The 17,869-nt window shown below is 38.5% G+C and overlaps 3 protein-coding genes across 3 annotated transcripts in view; 2 read left to right on the forward strand and 1 right to left on the reverse strand.

Annotated features, from left to right (window-relative positions):
* hddc3 (HD domain containing 3) overlaps positions 1-1,341 on the forward strand; it is a 2,003-nt gene extending 662 nt beyond the window's left edge. Inside the window, exons 2-4 of the mRNA XM_062416920.1 lie at positions 252-307; positions 434-674; positions 1,120-1,341. Coding sequence (XP_062272904.1) covers positions 252-307; positions 434-674; positions 1,120-1,250 — 428 coding nt within the window. The 3' untranslated portion in view covers positions 1,251-1,341. The remainder of the gene's footprint in view (positions 1-251; positions 308-433; positions 675-1,119) is intronic.
* A 272-nt stretch (positions 1,342-1,613) lies between these two features.
* mfap1 (microfibril associated protein 1) lies at positions 1,614-8,295 on the forward strand. Its single transcript, XM_062416933.1, has 8 exons — positions 1,614-1,794; positions 2,968-3,184; positions 3,287-3,425; positions 3,517-3,704; positions 4,931-5,200; positions 5,286-5,445; positions 6,520-6,609; positions 7,669-8,295. The coding sequence occupies exons 1-8, from the start codon at positions 1,713-1,715 to the stop codon at positions 7,846-7,848; spliced, it is 1,326 nt and encodes a 441-aa protein (XP_062272917.1). The 5' UTR covers positions 1,614-1,712; the 3' UTR covers positions 7,849-8,295.
* Positions 8,296-8,447: 152 nt separating this feature from the next.
* hypk (huntingtin interacting protein K) lies at positions 8,448-11,748 on the reverse strand. The gene is made up of 4 exons (XM_062417502.1): positions 11,570-11,748; positions 10,348-10,403; positions 10,111-10,162; positions 8,448-8,545 (listed from the first exon to the last, which is right to left on the reverse strand). The coding sequence occupies exons 1-4, from the start codon at positions 11,729-11,731 to the stop codon at positions 8,450-8,452; spliced, it is 366 nt and encodes a 121-aa protein (XP_062273486.1). The 5' UTR covers positions 11,732-11,748; the 3' UTR covers positions 8,448-8,449.
* Positions 11,749-17,869: the final 6,121 nt, after the last annotated feature.

Genomic DNA, 17,869 nt, shown 5'->3' on the forward strand with positions numbered 1-17,869 from the left:
AAAGTATAGAAACAATATATACATATAAAAAAGAGTAAACATGGAAACAGTAAAACTGGTGAGTGATTTTTGTGAAATCAATACATCTTATGAAAGAAACACTAACTATAAGAAATAAAAGTCACAAGTTATTTCCTATCACTTCTTCTATCTGTTACGAGTACCTTGTGTAATATGTGTCTTTGTGCAGCAGTACAGTGGATTGATTGCTCACAGCTCTGTGTGTGTGTGTGTGTGTGTGTACTTTTAAGGAGTGGCCAGGATCCTCAGCTATGAAGGAGGAATCACAGACATCGAGGTTTTGCAGGTATGATAACAGATCTTATCAGTTCAGGCTTTCAAGTCATATATCTGACACTGTGTGTGTGTGTGTGTGTGTGTGTGTGTGTGTGTGTGTGTGTGTGTGTGTGTGTGTGTGTGTGTGTTCCTGCAGGCCGCTCTGCTCCATGACACCGTGGAGGACACCGACACCACTCCTGCCGAGCTGGAGGCAAAGTTCGGGCCGGTCGTGGCTCGCATCGTTCAGGAGGTGACGGACGACAAGACTCTGTCCAAACTAGACAGGAAGCGTCAGCAGGTGGAGCACGCCGCCCACTGCAGCCGCCAAGCCAAACTGGTCAAACTGGCCGACAAACTGTACAACCTGAGGGACCTGAACCGATGCACGCCTGTCGGTCAGTCATCTCCTCTTTCACTGTTTTTTTTTTAAAATCAATTTGTAACTTTTTTTTAAGGATTTCTGCAAGTTTTAATATCATTTTATCGCCTTCATTACATTTTCTGAGGGATGTTTTTGTTTTTTAAAGCAGTGAAAGTTCAGTTTCTCTTGTTTTTATTAGATTGTTTTTGTTTTGCGTTCAATTACTAAATTTAAATTATATGAGTAAGAACAACAAAAAAGGTATTTACATTAAAACAAATAAGAAGAGATGAAAGTTAAATAGATTTTTTTTTTTTTTAAACCTGAAGTCTAAAACACAGATTAACCAAAAGCCGAGAAATACTCAAGTGCTAATACCTCATAATGTACTTACTTACTGTCCTCCCCCTCCTCTGTGTGTGTGTGTGTGTGTGTGTGTGTGTGTGTGTGTGTGTGTGTGTGTGTGTGTGTGTGTGCAGGTTGGACATCAGAGCGGGTCCAGGAGTATTTCTTGTGGGCCTCTGAGGTGGTGAAAGGCCTGAAAGGAACCAACTTGGCTCTGGAGGAGAAACTGGAGGAGCTGTTCAAACAGAGAGGCGTTCAGCTCTGATAACACAGCAGCGACACAACGGACAAGACGCTATTTAACTTCTGTATATCCATTTATACATGTATCACAGAAATAAATCATATTTCTTTAAGTTTGGTGTGATTGTGTTCATTTTTATTGGTTTTTTTGTTTGTTTTGTATTTATTTATGTATTTATTTTCTCTAATTAATAAGAATAATTGTAGATGGTAAGTGGAGTTTCTGGTTCACACTCCAGAGCAGATGGTGGTGGTAATGCCCCAAAAGCTGGATGTAAAACTAGAAGAAGAAGAAGATGATGATGAAGAAGGTTCCGGCTTATTGGAGAAAACGAGTGTCGGAACAAAAACCCACTTCCTGTCCCATCACTAGACTTCCGTTTGTTGGAAGCAGCAACAACGAGCTAGCTTCGTTTCTTGTTTGTTTTCGGAGTGAAATATAACATTTCTCTGATATCCAGGTGATACTATCGACCAGGCAAACATGTCTAGTCGCGAAGCCCTCAACATGAAGCTGCCACCGATCCAGTCCACCGCTGGAGCGGTTCCGGTCCGCAACGAGAAAGGTAAATAATGCTAACTAGCTAACTAGCATTAGCTGCTATCAGTTAGCTTCACTTAAAATCAACTAATAACACAAACAGATGAGAAGATTAGCTGCTATTTATGCTGATTTACTAGAGTAACATTATGTCCATGCTGTGCTACTTTATACTTAAACTTAACTACATGTCAAAATGACAAATTGTACTTTTTTTTTAATACTATAGTAAATAATCAGGAGCCCGAATGAACATTAAAGCTGTTTTTCTTGCTGTAATCATTCCTCCTGTTCATACTGACCATTAGAAGATCCCTTCATAATGAACTTACAATGGAAGTGATGGAGGACTAAATCCACAGTCCTCTTTCTGTGCTAAAAAAGTAAATACAAGTTTAATTTAAACCTAATATAAAGCTCAAGCCGTGCAAATGTGTCAAATCTTTCAACGTTACAGTGTTTTTAGTGCCAACGTCTTTTTGTTACTATACTTCCACCACAGCTCAACAGGGAAACACAAAAAGGGAATTTGATGCTAAAAAGACAGTAAATGTGTCAGATATCACTTGATATGACTAACTCAGACTGCTGATGCTCAATAGAAGCTTCACATCTACTTTTAAATGACTGCGTGGACACACTGTGGATTAGTGTCCTCCATCACTTTACACTGAAAGCACATTTGAAATAAATAGTCAGTATGAACAGGAGGAATGATTACAGAGAGGAAAACTTACTTCACTGCTCATATGGACACCTGACTGCTGCTTTAAGACACATTTTAAAATTACAAACTTATCCTTTAAGACTTCCACCTGACTTTGAAAGTAGCATATTAGATTCAACGTCATCCGATACTCGGGATCAGAGCTGAAAAAACTTGATTGGGACATCCTCATTTTTTAATGATTTATTAATTTGAACTGACCCTTTAAGGGCTTCTGGTCGTCTCTGAACTCTAGTTTGGGAATCACTCTTTCACCTTTTACCTTCAAAAACATCTTTAACTGACCCAGTCTCACCAAAAATGTTGGTATGAACAATGAAATTAACTTTCTCGCAGAGTTATTGTACTGAGCAGCTCAGTCTTATGAAGTTTTAGAGAATACATCAAACGTCTCTACTTCTATAATTAGGAAACAGGGTCGGGAACATTTCACTTTAGTAAGTTACTAATCAATAATGTGTCATTTCTCAGGTGAGCTCTCCATGGAGAAGGTGAAAGTGAAGAGGTATGTGTCGGGTAAACGTCCCGACTACGCTCCGATGGAGTCGTCTGACGAGGAAGAAGAGGACTTCCAGTTTGTGAAGAAGGGGAAAGAAGCAGAGCCGGAGCTGGAAGTGGAGGAGGAGGAAGTCTCCGACCCGCGTCTCAAACGTCTGCTCAACCGTGTCTCTGAGGACGTGGAGGAGAGGTATCACGCTTAAGATTTTAACCCCTTCAGAAACGACTTGATTGGATGCAAACACTTTTATTTGTGGAGCTAAATGTGCTAATTTGACTTCTTTCTCTTCAGGCTGGCGAGGCACAGACAGATCGCAGAGCCTGAAGTCGTCGTAGAGAGCAGCGAAGACTCTGATGAAGGAACGTGGCACCCAGAACGTGAGGAGAGCAGTGAGGAAGAAGAGGAAGAAGAAGAAGAAGTCGATGATGAGGTTCATATCTGTGCTTAAATTCATAACCGTTATATGTGTTTTTTTCCAGTTATTTGACTGTTTTTAATGTGGACTCTGTCACTCTGTGCAGGAAATCGAGAGGCGGCGAGCGATGATGCGGCAGCGAGCCACCGAGCGAAAGAACGAAGACATGGAGGTCATGGAGGTGGAGGAGGAAGGGAAGTCTGGGGCGGAGACTGAGTCCGAGTCCGAATATGAAGAGTACACAGACAGCGAGGACGAAGCAGAGCCGCGACTCAAACCAGTTTTCATCCGCAAGTAAGAGCTGAGAATGTTTCTGAATAAGTTATTTAGATGAGTTGACAAACAAATACAAAAAACAGTTAAAATAACATTTGAAAGCTGGTTTATACAGAGTGCTTTAAGAGTCAGTGACAAATAAGATTTGGCAAGATGAGCAATTCATACACACATACAGCCCAATTTGATCTTAAGTGGGCCGGTCCATTAAAAAGATGGAAGGAAGAGAAGACAGTAAGGAAAGATGAAAGGGAGGGAGGAAGAAAGGAAGGAAAGAAAGAAAGAAAGATGGAAGGAAGAAAGAGAGAGAAAGAAAGAAAGAAAGAAAGAAAGAAAGAAAGAAAGAAAGAAAGGACAGATGGAAGGAAGAGAAGACAGGAAGGAACGAAAGAAAGAGGACAGATGGAAGGGAGAAATGAAAGATGGAAGAAAGAAAGAAAGAAAGAAAGAAAGAAAGAAAGAAAGGATAAATGGATGGAAAGATGGAAGGAAGAGAAGACAGTAAGGAAAGATGGAAGGAAGAAAGGGAGGGAGGAAGGAAGGAAAGATGGAAGGGAGGAAGGACAGATGGAAGGGAGGAAGGATAAATGGAAGGAAGAAAGGATAAATGGAAGGAAGAAAGGGAGGAAGGACAGATGAAAGGAAGAAAGGAGTCAAAGCGGGTCGGTACTGGCCCGCGTGCTGCATGTTTGACACCACTGTTTTAAAGCATTTTGTCAATATTGAGCAGGACGTATCCTAAAAATTCTTTCTAAATAATTTGTGACAAATGATTTAAAATGTGTTAAAAAAAACAGTGTTGGGTTGCAAAAGTGGATTATATTTATTCCACATTTTAGTTCACATTTATTTTCCTGTATATAATCAGATTTTGGACTCTGGGTTGCATCACGTCATTGACCTTTAAACTGAGTCTCAAACAAAGGCCGTTAGAGAGGATGTAAATGAATTATTCATCCCATCCCGGCCTCGTCCAGGAAGGTGAGTAATGAGTCCCAGATAGCTGAAAATGTCTTGAGTTAGTTCTTAAAAACCTTTCCAGTCTTTCCAACTCAGTCTGAAATCATGTCAGTTATCCATCTTTGAAAGGAAGGAGAGGAGAGGGTTGATTTCTGTTCCATCAAGATGAGTCTTTTGTCAAATAAAAGACCCAAATCTGTCTTTTATTTGCTCACAATAACCATAAAACCATGAATATAAAGAAACAACATGGAAATCAAATTTTTCTTTTTTTTTAATCTCAGAAAGGACAGAATAACGGTGGCGGAGCGCGAGGCGGAGGAGCTGAAGCAGAAAGAGCTGGAGGCCGAGGCCAAGAAGCAGGTGGAGGAGCGACGGCGCTACACACTCAAGATCGTGGAGGAGGAGGCCAAGAAGGAGTTCGAGGAGAACAGACGCACGCTGGCTGCCCTGGACGCTCTGGACACTGACGGAGAGAACGAGGAGGAGGAATACGAAGCCTGGAAGGTCCGTGAGCTGAAACGCATCAAGAGGGACAGAGAGGCCAGAGAAACGTGAGTAAAGGCTGATTTTAAAGGATGAATATAAGCACAGCGCTGGTATAGATGAGGGTGTTAATGAGCCGTGTTTGTCCTGCAGCATGGAGAAGGAGAAGGCCGAGATCGACAGATTCCACAACCTGACGGAGGAGGAGAGGCGGGCCGAGCTGCGTAACAACGGCAAACTCATCACCAACAAAGCCAGCAAAGGAAAATACAAGTTCCTGCAGAAGTATTACCACAGAGGAGCTTTCTTCATGGTGAGTCACTGCGGAGATCAGACACGTCAGATACACAGAAAACATCAACATTAAAGAGGTTTAACATTCATTTAAAATGTAGATAACAGAGATCATTCAGGAGAGTGTCTCAACTTCTCTTTTCTGTCATTTTTATACCTTTTATATACACTTTCCTCCAGGTCTTATATGTATTTTTCATATTTAAGTATTTTCTATACGTATTATTTGGGCAATAGTGAGACAAAATCAAATATCACAACATTTTTTGACCAAATACCTTGATATCGATATTGTAGAGATGACTATTGGTGCTTTCACAAACTACTTACATAATGAGATTTTTGATAAACAATCATCAATAATGTGGATTTAATGAGTAAATGGGTTAAAGGCAAACAATAAAACAGCTAGAAAAGTCTGGTAAGTGCAGAAAATTACATCAGTTTACTGTTAAGCAGCATTTAAAACCAGGAAAAGACAACACTTATATCATATCACAACATTACAGTATCCAAAATCTAAGACGATATCTAGTCTCATATCACGATATTGATATAATATTGATTTATTTGCCCTATTTGTAAGTTTTCTAACTTTTAAATTATGGCATGAGCTGCTATCTTGGCAGGATACACATGTAAAAGAGATTTTGGATAATAGTGATGAGTTTTCCTCATTAAATGAATCTTCTAATATACATAATTAAAATCTTGACATGTACTTCTGTAGCTTAACATTCACATAATCAGACGCATTTTACCTTGTCTGTTATTCTTCAACATAAACCAGAGAGCTGGACTGATACAGTGATATTCACAGATATATTTGTGTATTTGTTGGTCGATAATAAACAGAAATTATGATGTCAGACTTTTAAACTCTAACATACCAGTTGTTTGTGACCTTTTCTATCACTCTTTATGTCATTTATTCTATTATTAATCTGTCTTATTGTTTTGTGTTACATTGCTACTTTAATTTTTCCTTTTTGTAAAGTTAGATTTGTTATCGTGCTGCAGACAGGAAGTCATTTGTTCCCCTCGTTGATCTCTCTAACTGTGGAAATAAACCTGATTGTATGTTGTGTTGCAGGATGGAGAGGAGGACGTGTACAAGAGAGACTTCAGCGCTCCGACTCTGGAGGATCACTTCAACAAAACCATCTTACCCAAAGTCATGCAGGTGAGTGTCACATGTTGTAGTTAACCCTGCTCATGTTGTATGAGCCATTTATTAAATGTAACGTTCTTCCCAAACACTAGGGGGGGAACATGGTAAAGGTTACTTAAGTTCATGGTAAATGGACAATTTATGTGACGCCCCTTGCTACTGGGAAAACAAGGAAGCAGCCGTCACCATGGCAACAGATAGTCGCTGTTATGCTATTTCACACTTTATACAGCCTTTATATGGTGCCTTGTCTTTTCCACTGTGAACACACACACATATTACAAGCTTGCACTGATGCAGACTCGCTATTTACATTTAAAGGGTTTCACAGTCCACTTAAACTGTGCTAATTTGATTCGAATGGCCCTTTTTAATATTGCGAACTAAGGGGGAATGGATAGGGGCCTTAGACTGAGTGACTGCTACCTTGAACTGGGGATGCACTAATATATCAGCCAACATTCCCCTTGTTGACTAACCTCGGCCTATCTGTAAATAAGAGACAATTCACCGAAGTCAGTGGCCGATGTTCTTGTTAATTGCGGTCAGACTCAGACAGTAGTAGCAACAGTAACAGTACACATGGAAGTAGAGAAAATTCTTCTAATTAAACAGGTAATTGTGTCGCAGGCTGAAGGGATTTTGAAACCGTTGTTTTAATTGAAAAGAAAAAGTTATTAAAGATTGTTTTAGGCATTTGTATTTGTGCTCATTTAAAGAAAGCGTAATGATGGGCTGAATCACTTTAAAACAATTCAGTTATTTATCTTTTATTACAATGATTTCTTTGTTTCCCTGTGGAATAAATAACAATAAAACATCAACAACAAAATCAGTATCGGTATATATCGGTTATCAGCCAAATTCTTATTGTAAAAATCGGTATCGGCCCAGAGTTTCCCTTCCTTGAACTGTAGCAGTCGTGGTTTTGTAGATACTTCTGCAAGTTTTTCTGCTATTTTAGGGTTAACAAGACAAACATCAACACAACATAATCCTATCTGAGTAGAGGATAAACCTTTTAACTTCTGATTTAACCTCTCGTTTCTTCCCCTCCTCTTCTTCATAAAGGTCAAAAACTTTGGGCGTTCCGGACGCACTAAATACACCCACCTGGTGGATCAGGACACCACGTCGTTTGACTCGGCCTGGGCTCAGGAGAGCGCTCAGAACAGCAAGTTCTTCAAGCAGAAGGCGGCAGGCGTGAGAGACGTGTTCGACCGGCCCACAGTGCAGAAGAGGAAGACTTAAGAAGATAAAAAGATGTGTGAAGCTTGACCACTCGAAAAGGAACTGGACTTTTATTTTGTTTTTTAAAAAAAGCAGCGCAGTGACTGATTCTACTGTCGGATCATATTGATGAAATTTTATTCACCAAGAAAGAAAACAAAAGCACAGTTTAAAAGACTTATTTAAGATGCAGACCAATAACGCTTTTTCTTTTACTTTAATAGTTAAAATTTCTGCATTTTGAGAAGGAAAAAAGGAGTGACATCACCTTTTGTCTGTAACTTAACGGTCACGAGCCTCAAGGGCTTCAGCAGCAGGTCGTGATGTTATTTTGTAAATATCAGCTTTAATAAGCAGATTTCTTGTATTGATTTCTTGCGTTATAGTTTTTTTCTCTCTCTCTTTTCAATATTCATGAAAGTACACGTTGTAAGTTGACTTGTATGTGATTAAAACTTGTATTTTCAACCATTTTCAGAACTTTTTTTACAGGCAGAAAGAAAGAAAGGAACAAAGGGAATGATGGCAAATATCAACTTTTATTTAAAAAAAAAAAAAAAAAGATTACACCGCAATAAGTTTAACCGCTGAGTTCTTCTTTACTGACGAGTTGTGAAGCCGTTCAGTTGGTCAGAGCCACCAGAGCCTCCACAACGTTACCCATGTGTTCCCTCAGACTGCGCTCGGCCACATTCCTCGAAATCTCCATCTCTGACATCTGCACAGGAACAACACATCACAATGTTAACAGACAGGCTCAAACTGAAGATTAAAAAACAAGCAAAACATTCAGGGTCTGATTGACTAAAAGTTTGTGTGTGGAAAAACGTGCAAACTTGACATCACCTGCAAAAAATGTGCAAGCTGATCTAACGCAGCGCACTGAGGTTTGTGTCTTTCAACTGTGTAAGATAATACGCGCTGTCCATTTAGTAGTTTACCATAATGAATGTAATATGAGGCATTCTAACCCCAGTGTGCAAAATACAGGGAGGAGAAAATGCAAGTATGTTATTTAGCACACGCATTGTGATTTACCAAACCTGAAGGTAATGTTGCTGACGGTAGCTGTGTCTATAAATAATACCTTTGAAGGGCAGGTATCAAACAGCTGTTACTATGGAGACGAGGAGACAGAGGCACAATGACAGAATATACGCAGGATGGAGTTTTTTCACTAGTGTTAATATTTTTGGTTTTACTAACAGAATTGACTTTGTCACTAATACTCTCCCATATGTGGGTGTTTATGGTAATATTAGTTTTTGTTATAACTCAATATATTAGTTAACCTCTTCCACTAGAACCTGATCACATTTCATTTTGCGCTTGCAGCTTTCTGCTCGTCCAAACTCTCCATTAAGACACAAAACCCTCATTTAAATACTGCTGTCTGCACCCAATCAACAAGTGGGATGCATTGATTTCCAAACAGTCCCTAATGTTGATATACCTGCAAGTTACATTATACACAAACCCAAAAGGAATCTGCAGAGTTTTCAGTGGTGATTAGGGATGGGAATCGAGAACCAGTTCCAAATCTTATGGCTCTGTGTTTATTGATTCCGCTTATCGATGCTCAGGCGAGTGGTGTTTAGGGAACGGAAAAGGTGGAACTCATCTGTGAGGGCAGTGCAGCTTCCAGACTGTCTACAGCACAACATGCTCAAGTTATCTTCAGCTATCTTTTAGTTCATCTTCAAAAATTGCAGCGGTTGCAAACATATTTCGAAATTATGAAACGGCATCTGCACTACATCGTCTGGATGTTGAAAATGCCTTTAAGGGCCGCTGTCGTGGTCAGTAGTGTGTTCTGTTGACCAATCAGAGATTAGTGGTGAGAAGTGCTTTTCCCAGTTTGGCCTGCACACAGCTCTCACCTCATAATATGAATCAGGGCTCGTTTCACCAAATTTACAACCTGAGCCGATTTCTTCTCACATTCATTTTGACATATTTAACAAAACCAAAAGGATCAAAACGTGCATGAACGTACGAGAGGAATGTAGGACTTAATTTAAGCAAATGTATCTACAATCTGCGAGTGACAGTTTAAGAGACGGGATGTTATTTAATCAGCTGTGTTCATGAAACAGACCCCATCTCCATCATGGACCTCACTGATGCTCTTATAAAGCTTCACCAGTAACAGTTACAGCAGCAGATTAATGCCGATATGATCTACTATCAAATAAGGATGTAAAACTCTGGTGTTGAGGTACATTTGTTCATTCCAGTGAACTAGAAACACTGATGTTTACAGAATGACAGTGAAAAACTTACAATAAGCTCTACGTCCTCTTTCTTGATGGTGACTTTGGCCAACTCTTTCTCTCTGCAAGTGAAAAACCAAACATCAGTGAGCACAATCAACATGTTGTGTGTTTTCTTCAGACTGCAGCACCAGGGTTCAAAATCAGCTGGAAAAACCCCTCAACCTGCTGATTATGAATGTAATTTTACTTCACAGACAGCAGTAGGTTTGCTCATTAACAACAATAATCATCTCAGAGATCTCACCTCTCCTGTTTGGCTTTCTGTTCTCGTGACCGTCTGTCTCCGATCACGGACATCGCCTGAAACAAAGAAAGAAGAAACACCGTTATTCACCTGACTGTTATAAAAAATTGTTATAACACAGACAAAGTGACGAGCATCAAAATCAGTTTATATTACTAAAAAAATCTTTGTTTCATCGATTTAACACAGGAAATGTTTTTCAGGTATATTTTACTCACCTATAAGGATTTGAAATGTAAAATATACACTTATAAATAAAGCACAAACAGACTGCTTGTAGGTCTGTGTATCATGTTTCCAATATCACAGTATTATAAATATGACTATGACCCATTAATATTCATATTTCTCCTGTTTATTATTTCTGAAATACGTGAAGATGCCAGCTGGAAACCAAACTGAGTGATATGTGTCTAAACCTACATTTAATAATGAACTTTAACTACATCACTCATAATATTTATGTACTTTTACTGTAATACTTTAATTACATCACTCATAATATTTATGTACTTTTAGTTATTTTAAAGTTACAGTTTACAGTAAAAATGTCATTTTCTGAACTAACCAAACTGTTTAGCTGTTATATTATTTGCTTTTACCCACTTTGTCAATATATCCAAATTACTGATGATTATTGATCAAATTGTGTAAATATTTTGTGACAGCACCAACATTCATCCCTACAATATTGTTGCGATATTGACATCGAGGTATTTGGTCAAATATATTGTGATATTTGAGTTTATCTGTATCGCCCTGCCTCTACCTCAGCTTTACTTTCATTTCTATGTTGTATAACACTTTGCACATATTTTAAAACACTTTATTGTTAAGTGTTCGTTGTGATTTAAATTTTCATTCAGACTTATGTGTACATGTATTTATTTGAGTGTTTTTCATAGTTGTGTTGACATTTTTTTCCCCTGTCTGCTTTAATTGATAACTGAGGTGATTTAAATCAGACGAAGTTTACAATAAAAGTGTCAAGTCATTAAAATAATAAGTAATTACCGATATCGACTGACATGAAACACTTTTATCGTGATACAGTTTTCAGCCATATCGCCCAGCACTATTATTACATTACTGTATTGATACTTTTACTCTGGGCCAACTATAGATATTATAAAACATGTATATTAAAGGTTTAAAGCTAAATTAAAGCACATGGTTTGGCCGCATGTCCCCCCTGCTAATGTCTCCGTCAGCTCTCACTCACCGTCTCTAAGTCGGAACTTGATATTTCTTTCTCCTCCGCGTAGTCCGTGACTCTCTCCAGGTCTGCGGCCCCGCTGTCATGTTTGCGAGGCTTTTCTGCAGGTTTCCCGGTGCAGTTTTCATCGGCCTCCAGGTCCAAATCTACATCTCCCTCAGCCGCCATGTTTGCTTCACTGAGGCCGGAACAAAAAGAAGGAAGGTTCCGGTCACAAGACGGCGGAGGGAAGAGAGTGTAGCACCGGAAGTGAAGGGCTTTATTTACAGGATATGTAGATTTATTTATTTTTTTGATTTTTTTTAGAAAGTATGTTGTATATTAGTCAATTAATGTTACATAAAAGAAAAGATAATTTAGTTTTTTTTGTTTTAGGGTTTTTCTACTGCTCTATACTGTAGTCCAGCAGGTGGCGGTAGAGCACCTTCCAGCTGTTTGCTAAACACCAATAAAACCCACAGAAGAAGAAGACACAACAATTAACTATTTTAACGTATAATCCCAAATATTCTGTAAAAGGTAGAGTCTGTAATGTCCTCTCTCTGCCACACTGACAACCTACTTTAAAATATATATATATATAAAGTCAATTTCTTTCATTTTTTTTCATTGTTTAGTAGCTTTATTGTCATTATATTGAGGGTCAGACAACAATATAACGGAATTTAGATAGCACTCCCTGAGCCATCAGAACATTTAAGACAATTAAAAACAACTTAAGACATAAATAAAACATTAACAATCTATAAGAGCAATAAAGTGCAATATGCAATATAAAAAGGTGCAAACAGTAGCAATTCTTGTTGTAACAGTAGGCCACAATCAGTGAGTGTAATATAAAGTCAAATCTAAAACCTGTTTTTTTGGTTTTTGCTAAAAAACTACGGAGCCTGGGAGGGGACATGAAGAAAAAAAAGCAAAAACAAATTGGTTTTCTGTGCTCACAATTGATTAATTTGTGCTTTTGATGTCAAAGTTTGCGCTCTTGATTGAACAGAATTCACTTTCAAGCCATTTTCTCATGAGAATCGCTTGGATATAATATGTTTTTATTTTAACCTTGGACTATAGGCTACATATGGACCTGTAAAAGTGTGAGCTTGTGTTAAATTAGACATGGGGTCCATCATAGTCTTTGGTAATTTAAATTCTGAAAACTAAAGATAATGTCTTAATTTGTGATCTGATGGATGTTTAACTGTCCGGATTACTAAATCACTCCTCCTCGTTCTATTCCTGTCTCTTATAAGAGGTTTACCTTGAAGTAGCCCTCAATGAACTGCACCAGATTTTCCAGACTTTTCCAGTCCTTCCAGTGCGTCTGAGCTTTTTCAATCCACCTGCTCTAATCAGATTAAGGAAACAGAAACCTGCTCGTGTCTTAAAACCCCGAGCAGGTTCCTGAAAAACCACATCAGTGTTTTTCTTTCTAGTGTTCCTGGTGGGTTTCATTCTGGAGGAGATATGAATGGTGGCGAGGGTTCGGAGGAATGGCCCTGGTGAGACGCCGCTGTCATCCCACCAACCCCTTCATCCTGCTCTATGACTGATGGCTGTTTCCACTGTGGACGTTTAAAGCTCTCCTCGCCTCAGACCTCAGCGACGTGATGTCAGGACGCTGCTGTCTAGTTCAGGTGAGACGCTGCTGGATGTGACGCTTTATTACAGTCAGACAAAAAAATGTATAACTAACAGGATCATAGAAAGCTCTCAGTGTGGGCAAACATGAACAACAGGTCAGGTCATCTTGCATGATTCCTGCATGAAGCTCTTCCATTTAAACCCAAACTCATTTTAATTTAAGGGCCATACACCATCAATTTGATCCCAAGTGGGCCAGACCAGTAAAACCATTGTATAATAACCTACAAATAAAATAACTTTAACTTTACTATAATAAAAAAATGTATTTACTGTGAAAAATGTCAATTTCAACAATATTATATCAATTTTTTCAGATTATTTTGCACAGAAGCTGCTGATTAGTGTTCAATATATGAATGGTTTAAATATGACCACAATATGTTTTTGTTTTTTTAAAACCTCTGAAGCAGTAAAGTTGCAATAACTTTTCTGCAATTTTCATACTTTGCACAGTTATCCACTTGGGCCAGATTTGACCCCTTGGCGTCCTAGTTCTGGCCCACGGGCCGTATGTTTGACACCCCTGATTGAAAGATAAAAGACTTACGCCGACATCAGAATATTTCACCCGTATACTAAATGTGATACTTGAACTTGTAAAACTATGAGCGTTAATGTGTTGCTATAACAACCGTGACTCTTCTTGGAAAGCTTTCAGCAGGTTGTTGGAAGCTGGCTGCAGGGATTCGTTCCCATTCGGCCACGAGAGCATTAGTGAGGTGCAGCAATGATTCGGGGTGATGAGGTCTGGATCACAGCTCATCCTAAAGGTGTTGGATTTGGGGTTGAGGTCAGAGCTTTGTGTCGAGGCAATCAAGTTCATCCACATCAGATTATTTATTTGTTTAACAATGAATAAAACAACACGAAATAGCAGTTATACAATATTGCATGAATGCCTGTGTGTGCAGCTTTTTAACCCCTTACATACTGTTCATATTCTGAGCCGTCGCACTATTTCCTCACATGATTAGTCTCTATACCAAACTTCTGAAGCACAAATCATTCATAAAGAGCTCATCAGTCACAGATAAACATGATTTATCCTTAATGAAGCTATCAGAGAGCAGAGAGAATTTATTTTATTATTTATTTTATGATTAAAAAAACTATATAAAAGTCACTATATTATGATCCAGTGTTACATATGTTGTTATATGTTAACTATTTGATATTCTGGATGAATATGGGTCAAATATATTTTCCTTTTTTGTGTATTCTGGGTCACATAAGGGGAAAACATCACATTTCAGGCTAAAATAAAAAGTATTTTTACAGTTCTCTGATGTAAAAATGAGTCAAATGTGACCCTGAACATTATGTTAGGGTTAAAATGAGGTACAGACTCAGCTGATCTGATACTGAGGAGGAGTTTCCTCCACAGTGTTGGGGCTACAGCAGTAAAAGCTTAGTCTCCTTTACAGTTTTAAGCTTGGATCTTGGAACGTGTAGGAATGTGTCTCCTCCTTCACTGTAAAGTCTTTTCTCTGTGTTTGTGCACCGGAGGCACCGGAGGCTCGTGTAAGTTGGATACTGGACCAGGATTGGTTTCCAGACTAGTTGTGAGGTCACAAATCAGGCTCGTGGGTCCGCCCCCTCTTACACTCATGAGAAACTTTCCACTTTCAGGAGATGAATGTGGAAACAAACACAAACATTTTTGGAATGAAGGGGGATTTAACCCTTCACATACTGTTCATTTTCTGACTCATAATTAATCTTTACATCAATTCACATTCATAAATTCCCCGTCAGTCATTAATAAATGTTTGATTAATCCCTCTGTTTGTAATCTTATGGAAAAAAAGACATTCACAATCACTATTTTATGGTCCAGGAGAACATGTTATAGAAAAGGAAGAATACAGCAACATGGTTGAATGCTGATTTTCTTGGATTATTTTAATAAACATGGGTTAAATTTGTACATTTACATTAATAAAAACGTGTAAAAATGCATTTTATTTCCATTTTTGTATACTGTGGGTCACATTAGGAAAAATGCAACTAAAAGAAATGTGTATATGGTGTTTTTACAGCTCTTAAATGTAAATAATGAGTCAAATTTGACCATGAACAGTGTGTAAGGGGTTAAAGACCCCCCCCCCCCCAAAAAAAAAACAACAACATGAAAAACAGACCAAACATACACAAAAGCATATAGACACCAAATACTTTGGACCATGTAGTGTAAAACATACAATAACTAGTCAGTAGATTTAAATAAGTGTATCTAAAATATCACTGTTTAAAATCAGATTTTGTGCATTTTTTCTACCAAATTCCAATAATTTTTCAGTAAATATCCGAGTTTAGGAATGTAGCACAGATTAAAATATGTTTCTGGACTCTATTAATAATTTTCCACCAGCCCAATTTCCTGTGCACTCAGTCATGTCAACACTTTTTATGAATGGGTACATTGTGTTTCTACGTGAAGCCTTCTGCTGCTTCTCTCGTAGCTGATGCGTGTGAATAATTTACAATCTTTAATTACGTAAAAAACAAGATTTTTTAAAAACAAAAGTGGTCCAAAAAGAAAAAAATACCTCGTTGGCCCTGCAGTTTTTGCTCAAAAAAGAATAATGAATTGTAAACAAGGCCTGGATTTGAGCCAACTGTTATTGCGCAATCCTATTGAAACCATAGATTGAGCGCTTTCACTCATGCGGCGATTTGCATCCTCTAATTTGCCTTTGTTTGTTCTCTCTGGCACTTCCTCCTCTCCCACAAGGCAGCAGCAATTATCTGGGAGAGTGAAAGGGGGCCCCCAGGAATGCAGAGCCGAGCAGGGCCGCGGCTCAGAGCAACATGTGTTTATCACGGGGGGAATAGCTGCCGTACGACCCACCTGCTCATGGTGGAAGGGGAATTATCCAAAGTGAGATATTGACGATATTGTGTGAAAGACAATGAAGATTTTAAACCAGTCAAAAATAAACAAATCATAGAGTAAACACTCTCTGAGAGGTTTAGTAGGAACATTTGTACAATCAGATACAACAGCTCTGATAAATTTTACATTTTCAGTTTTTCAAGTCAAGTCAATTATAAAGCACATTTAACCCTCCTGTCGTCCTCCCGGGTCAAATTGACCCCGTCTCTTTTGACTGTTCCTTCTTTCCTTCATTCTTTCCTCCCTCTTTCTTTGATCCCTTTGCTTCCATACTTCTTTCCTCACTTCCTTCCTCTTTTCCTCCCTCCTTACTCCTTTCCTTCCTTCCTTCCTTCCTTCCTTCCTCCCTCCTGTCCTTCCTTCCTCCTTTCCTTCTTTCCTCACTTCCTTCCTTCCTTCCTCCCTTCCTAATTCCTCCTTTCCTCCTGTCCTTCCTTCTTTCCTTCATTCCTTCCTAATTCTTCCCTGCATCCCTCCTTACTCCTTTCCTTCTTTCCTCACTTCCTTCCTTCCTCCCTCCCTTCCTAATTCCTCCTTTCCTCCTGTCCTTCCTTCTTTCCTTCATTCCTTCCTAATTCCTCCCTGCATCCGTCCTTACTCCTTTCCTTCCTTCCTCCCTTCCTTACTTCCTTCCTCTTTTCCTCCCTGCCTCCCTCCTTACTCCTTTCCTTCCTTCCTTCCTTCCTAATTCCTCATTTCCTCCTGTCCTTCCTTCTTTCCTTCCTCCTGTCCTTCCTTCTTTCCTTCTTTCCTTCCTCCATGGACAACAGGAGGGTTAAAGAAGCAGCAGTTCAGCAGTTTACCTAAGCACCTTTTCTTTGCTTTTTGTCAAGTACACTAGTCTTCGTATTTTTGTGATATGCTTACGGCTTGTAGAACCTGATAATGTAATAATTTCCCAATAATGTAATAAAAAAACCTCAAAACTCAATAATAAATGTAATACTGTTTTTACAATATTGGGAAATGTTTACATTATTAGGTTCTGCAAAAATAAGGTTAATCCAAAAATGTAATAACCTCCTGTTAATGTAATAATTTATTACATCATCACTACAGAGATTGTTACATTATTGGGAAATGCAACTTTATTATTACATTATCAGGAAGTTAATACATTATCAGGTTTTATTAAAAAATGTTATTATTAGGAGTTTTTATAACATTATTGGGATATTATTACAATATCAGGATCTACAGGGCTGGGTATACTTTTAAAAATGATGATACCAGTACCAACCCAAGTACCTTTAAAGTGATACTGATACCAACTGAGTATTTCATTCAACACCCATCATGTGAATAGAAGCATTAAATTGTATAAAATGCCGCCAACTCCTCCACATCTAAACGATTCGATTTTTACACAAATGCATTTTAAAAGTCTTCAAATTATTAATATTTAACGCTTGCATTGATTGGCTGTGAGCAAGTCCACACTAATAGTCTTATTTTCTAGCTCTGTGCAAAAAGGATCGATTGCAGGTATCGTTTGATGGGAGAGCTTTCCATACTACTAGACCAAGCTATAGGCTGCTTTTATTATTCAGTTTTTGTTGAATCATCAAAAAGGTGCATCTGCTTTATGCTTATTATTAAGGTTGTAGTGGGTGGTAGTGTACTATAGTGCTTTATATTGAAACATGTTCCTAATATTTTGCCCCTCTCTTGTATGGAGAAAAGATCAACAGAGCACCAAAGTCATTTTTAATTAATCTTGTGAGACATATCACATGAATGTTTGTACAAAGTCTCACAATAATCCC

This window comes from Scomber scombrus, chromosome 1 (assembly GCF_963691925.1).
Source record: "Scomber scombrus chromosome 1, fScoSco1.1, whole genome shotgun sequence".
Classification (NCBI taxonomy): domain Eukaryota; kingdom Metazoa; phylum Chordata; class Actinopteri; order Scombriformes; family Scombridae; genus Scomber; species Scomber scombrus.

Coding starts and splice junctions, on each gene's coding strand:
- mfap1 (XM_062416933.1), top strand. CDS start 1,713: ATGTCTAGTCGCGAAGCCCTCAACATGAAGCTGCCACCGATCCAGTCC. Junction 5,446..6,519: donor ACAGAGGAGCTTTCTTCATG/GTGAGTCACTGC, acceptor GTTGTGTTGCAG/GATGGAGAGGAGGACGTGTA. Junction 6,610..7,668: donor TCTTACCCAAAGTCATGCAG/GTGAGTGTCACA, acceptor TTCTTCATAAAG/GTCAAAAACTTTGGGCGTTC.
- hypk (XM_062417502.1), bottom strand. CDS start 11,731: ATGGCGGCTGAGGGAGATGTAGATTTGGACCTGGAGGCCGATGAAAAC. Junction 10,404..11,569: donor CAAGTTCCGACTTAGAGACG/GTGAGTGAGAGC, acceptor TCTTTGTTTCAG/GCGATGTCCGTGATCGGAGA. Junction 8,546..10,110: donor AAGAGGACGTAGAGCTTATT/GTAAGTTTTTCA, acceptor GTTCCTGTGCAG/ATGTCAGAGATGGAGATTTC.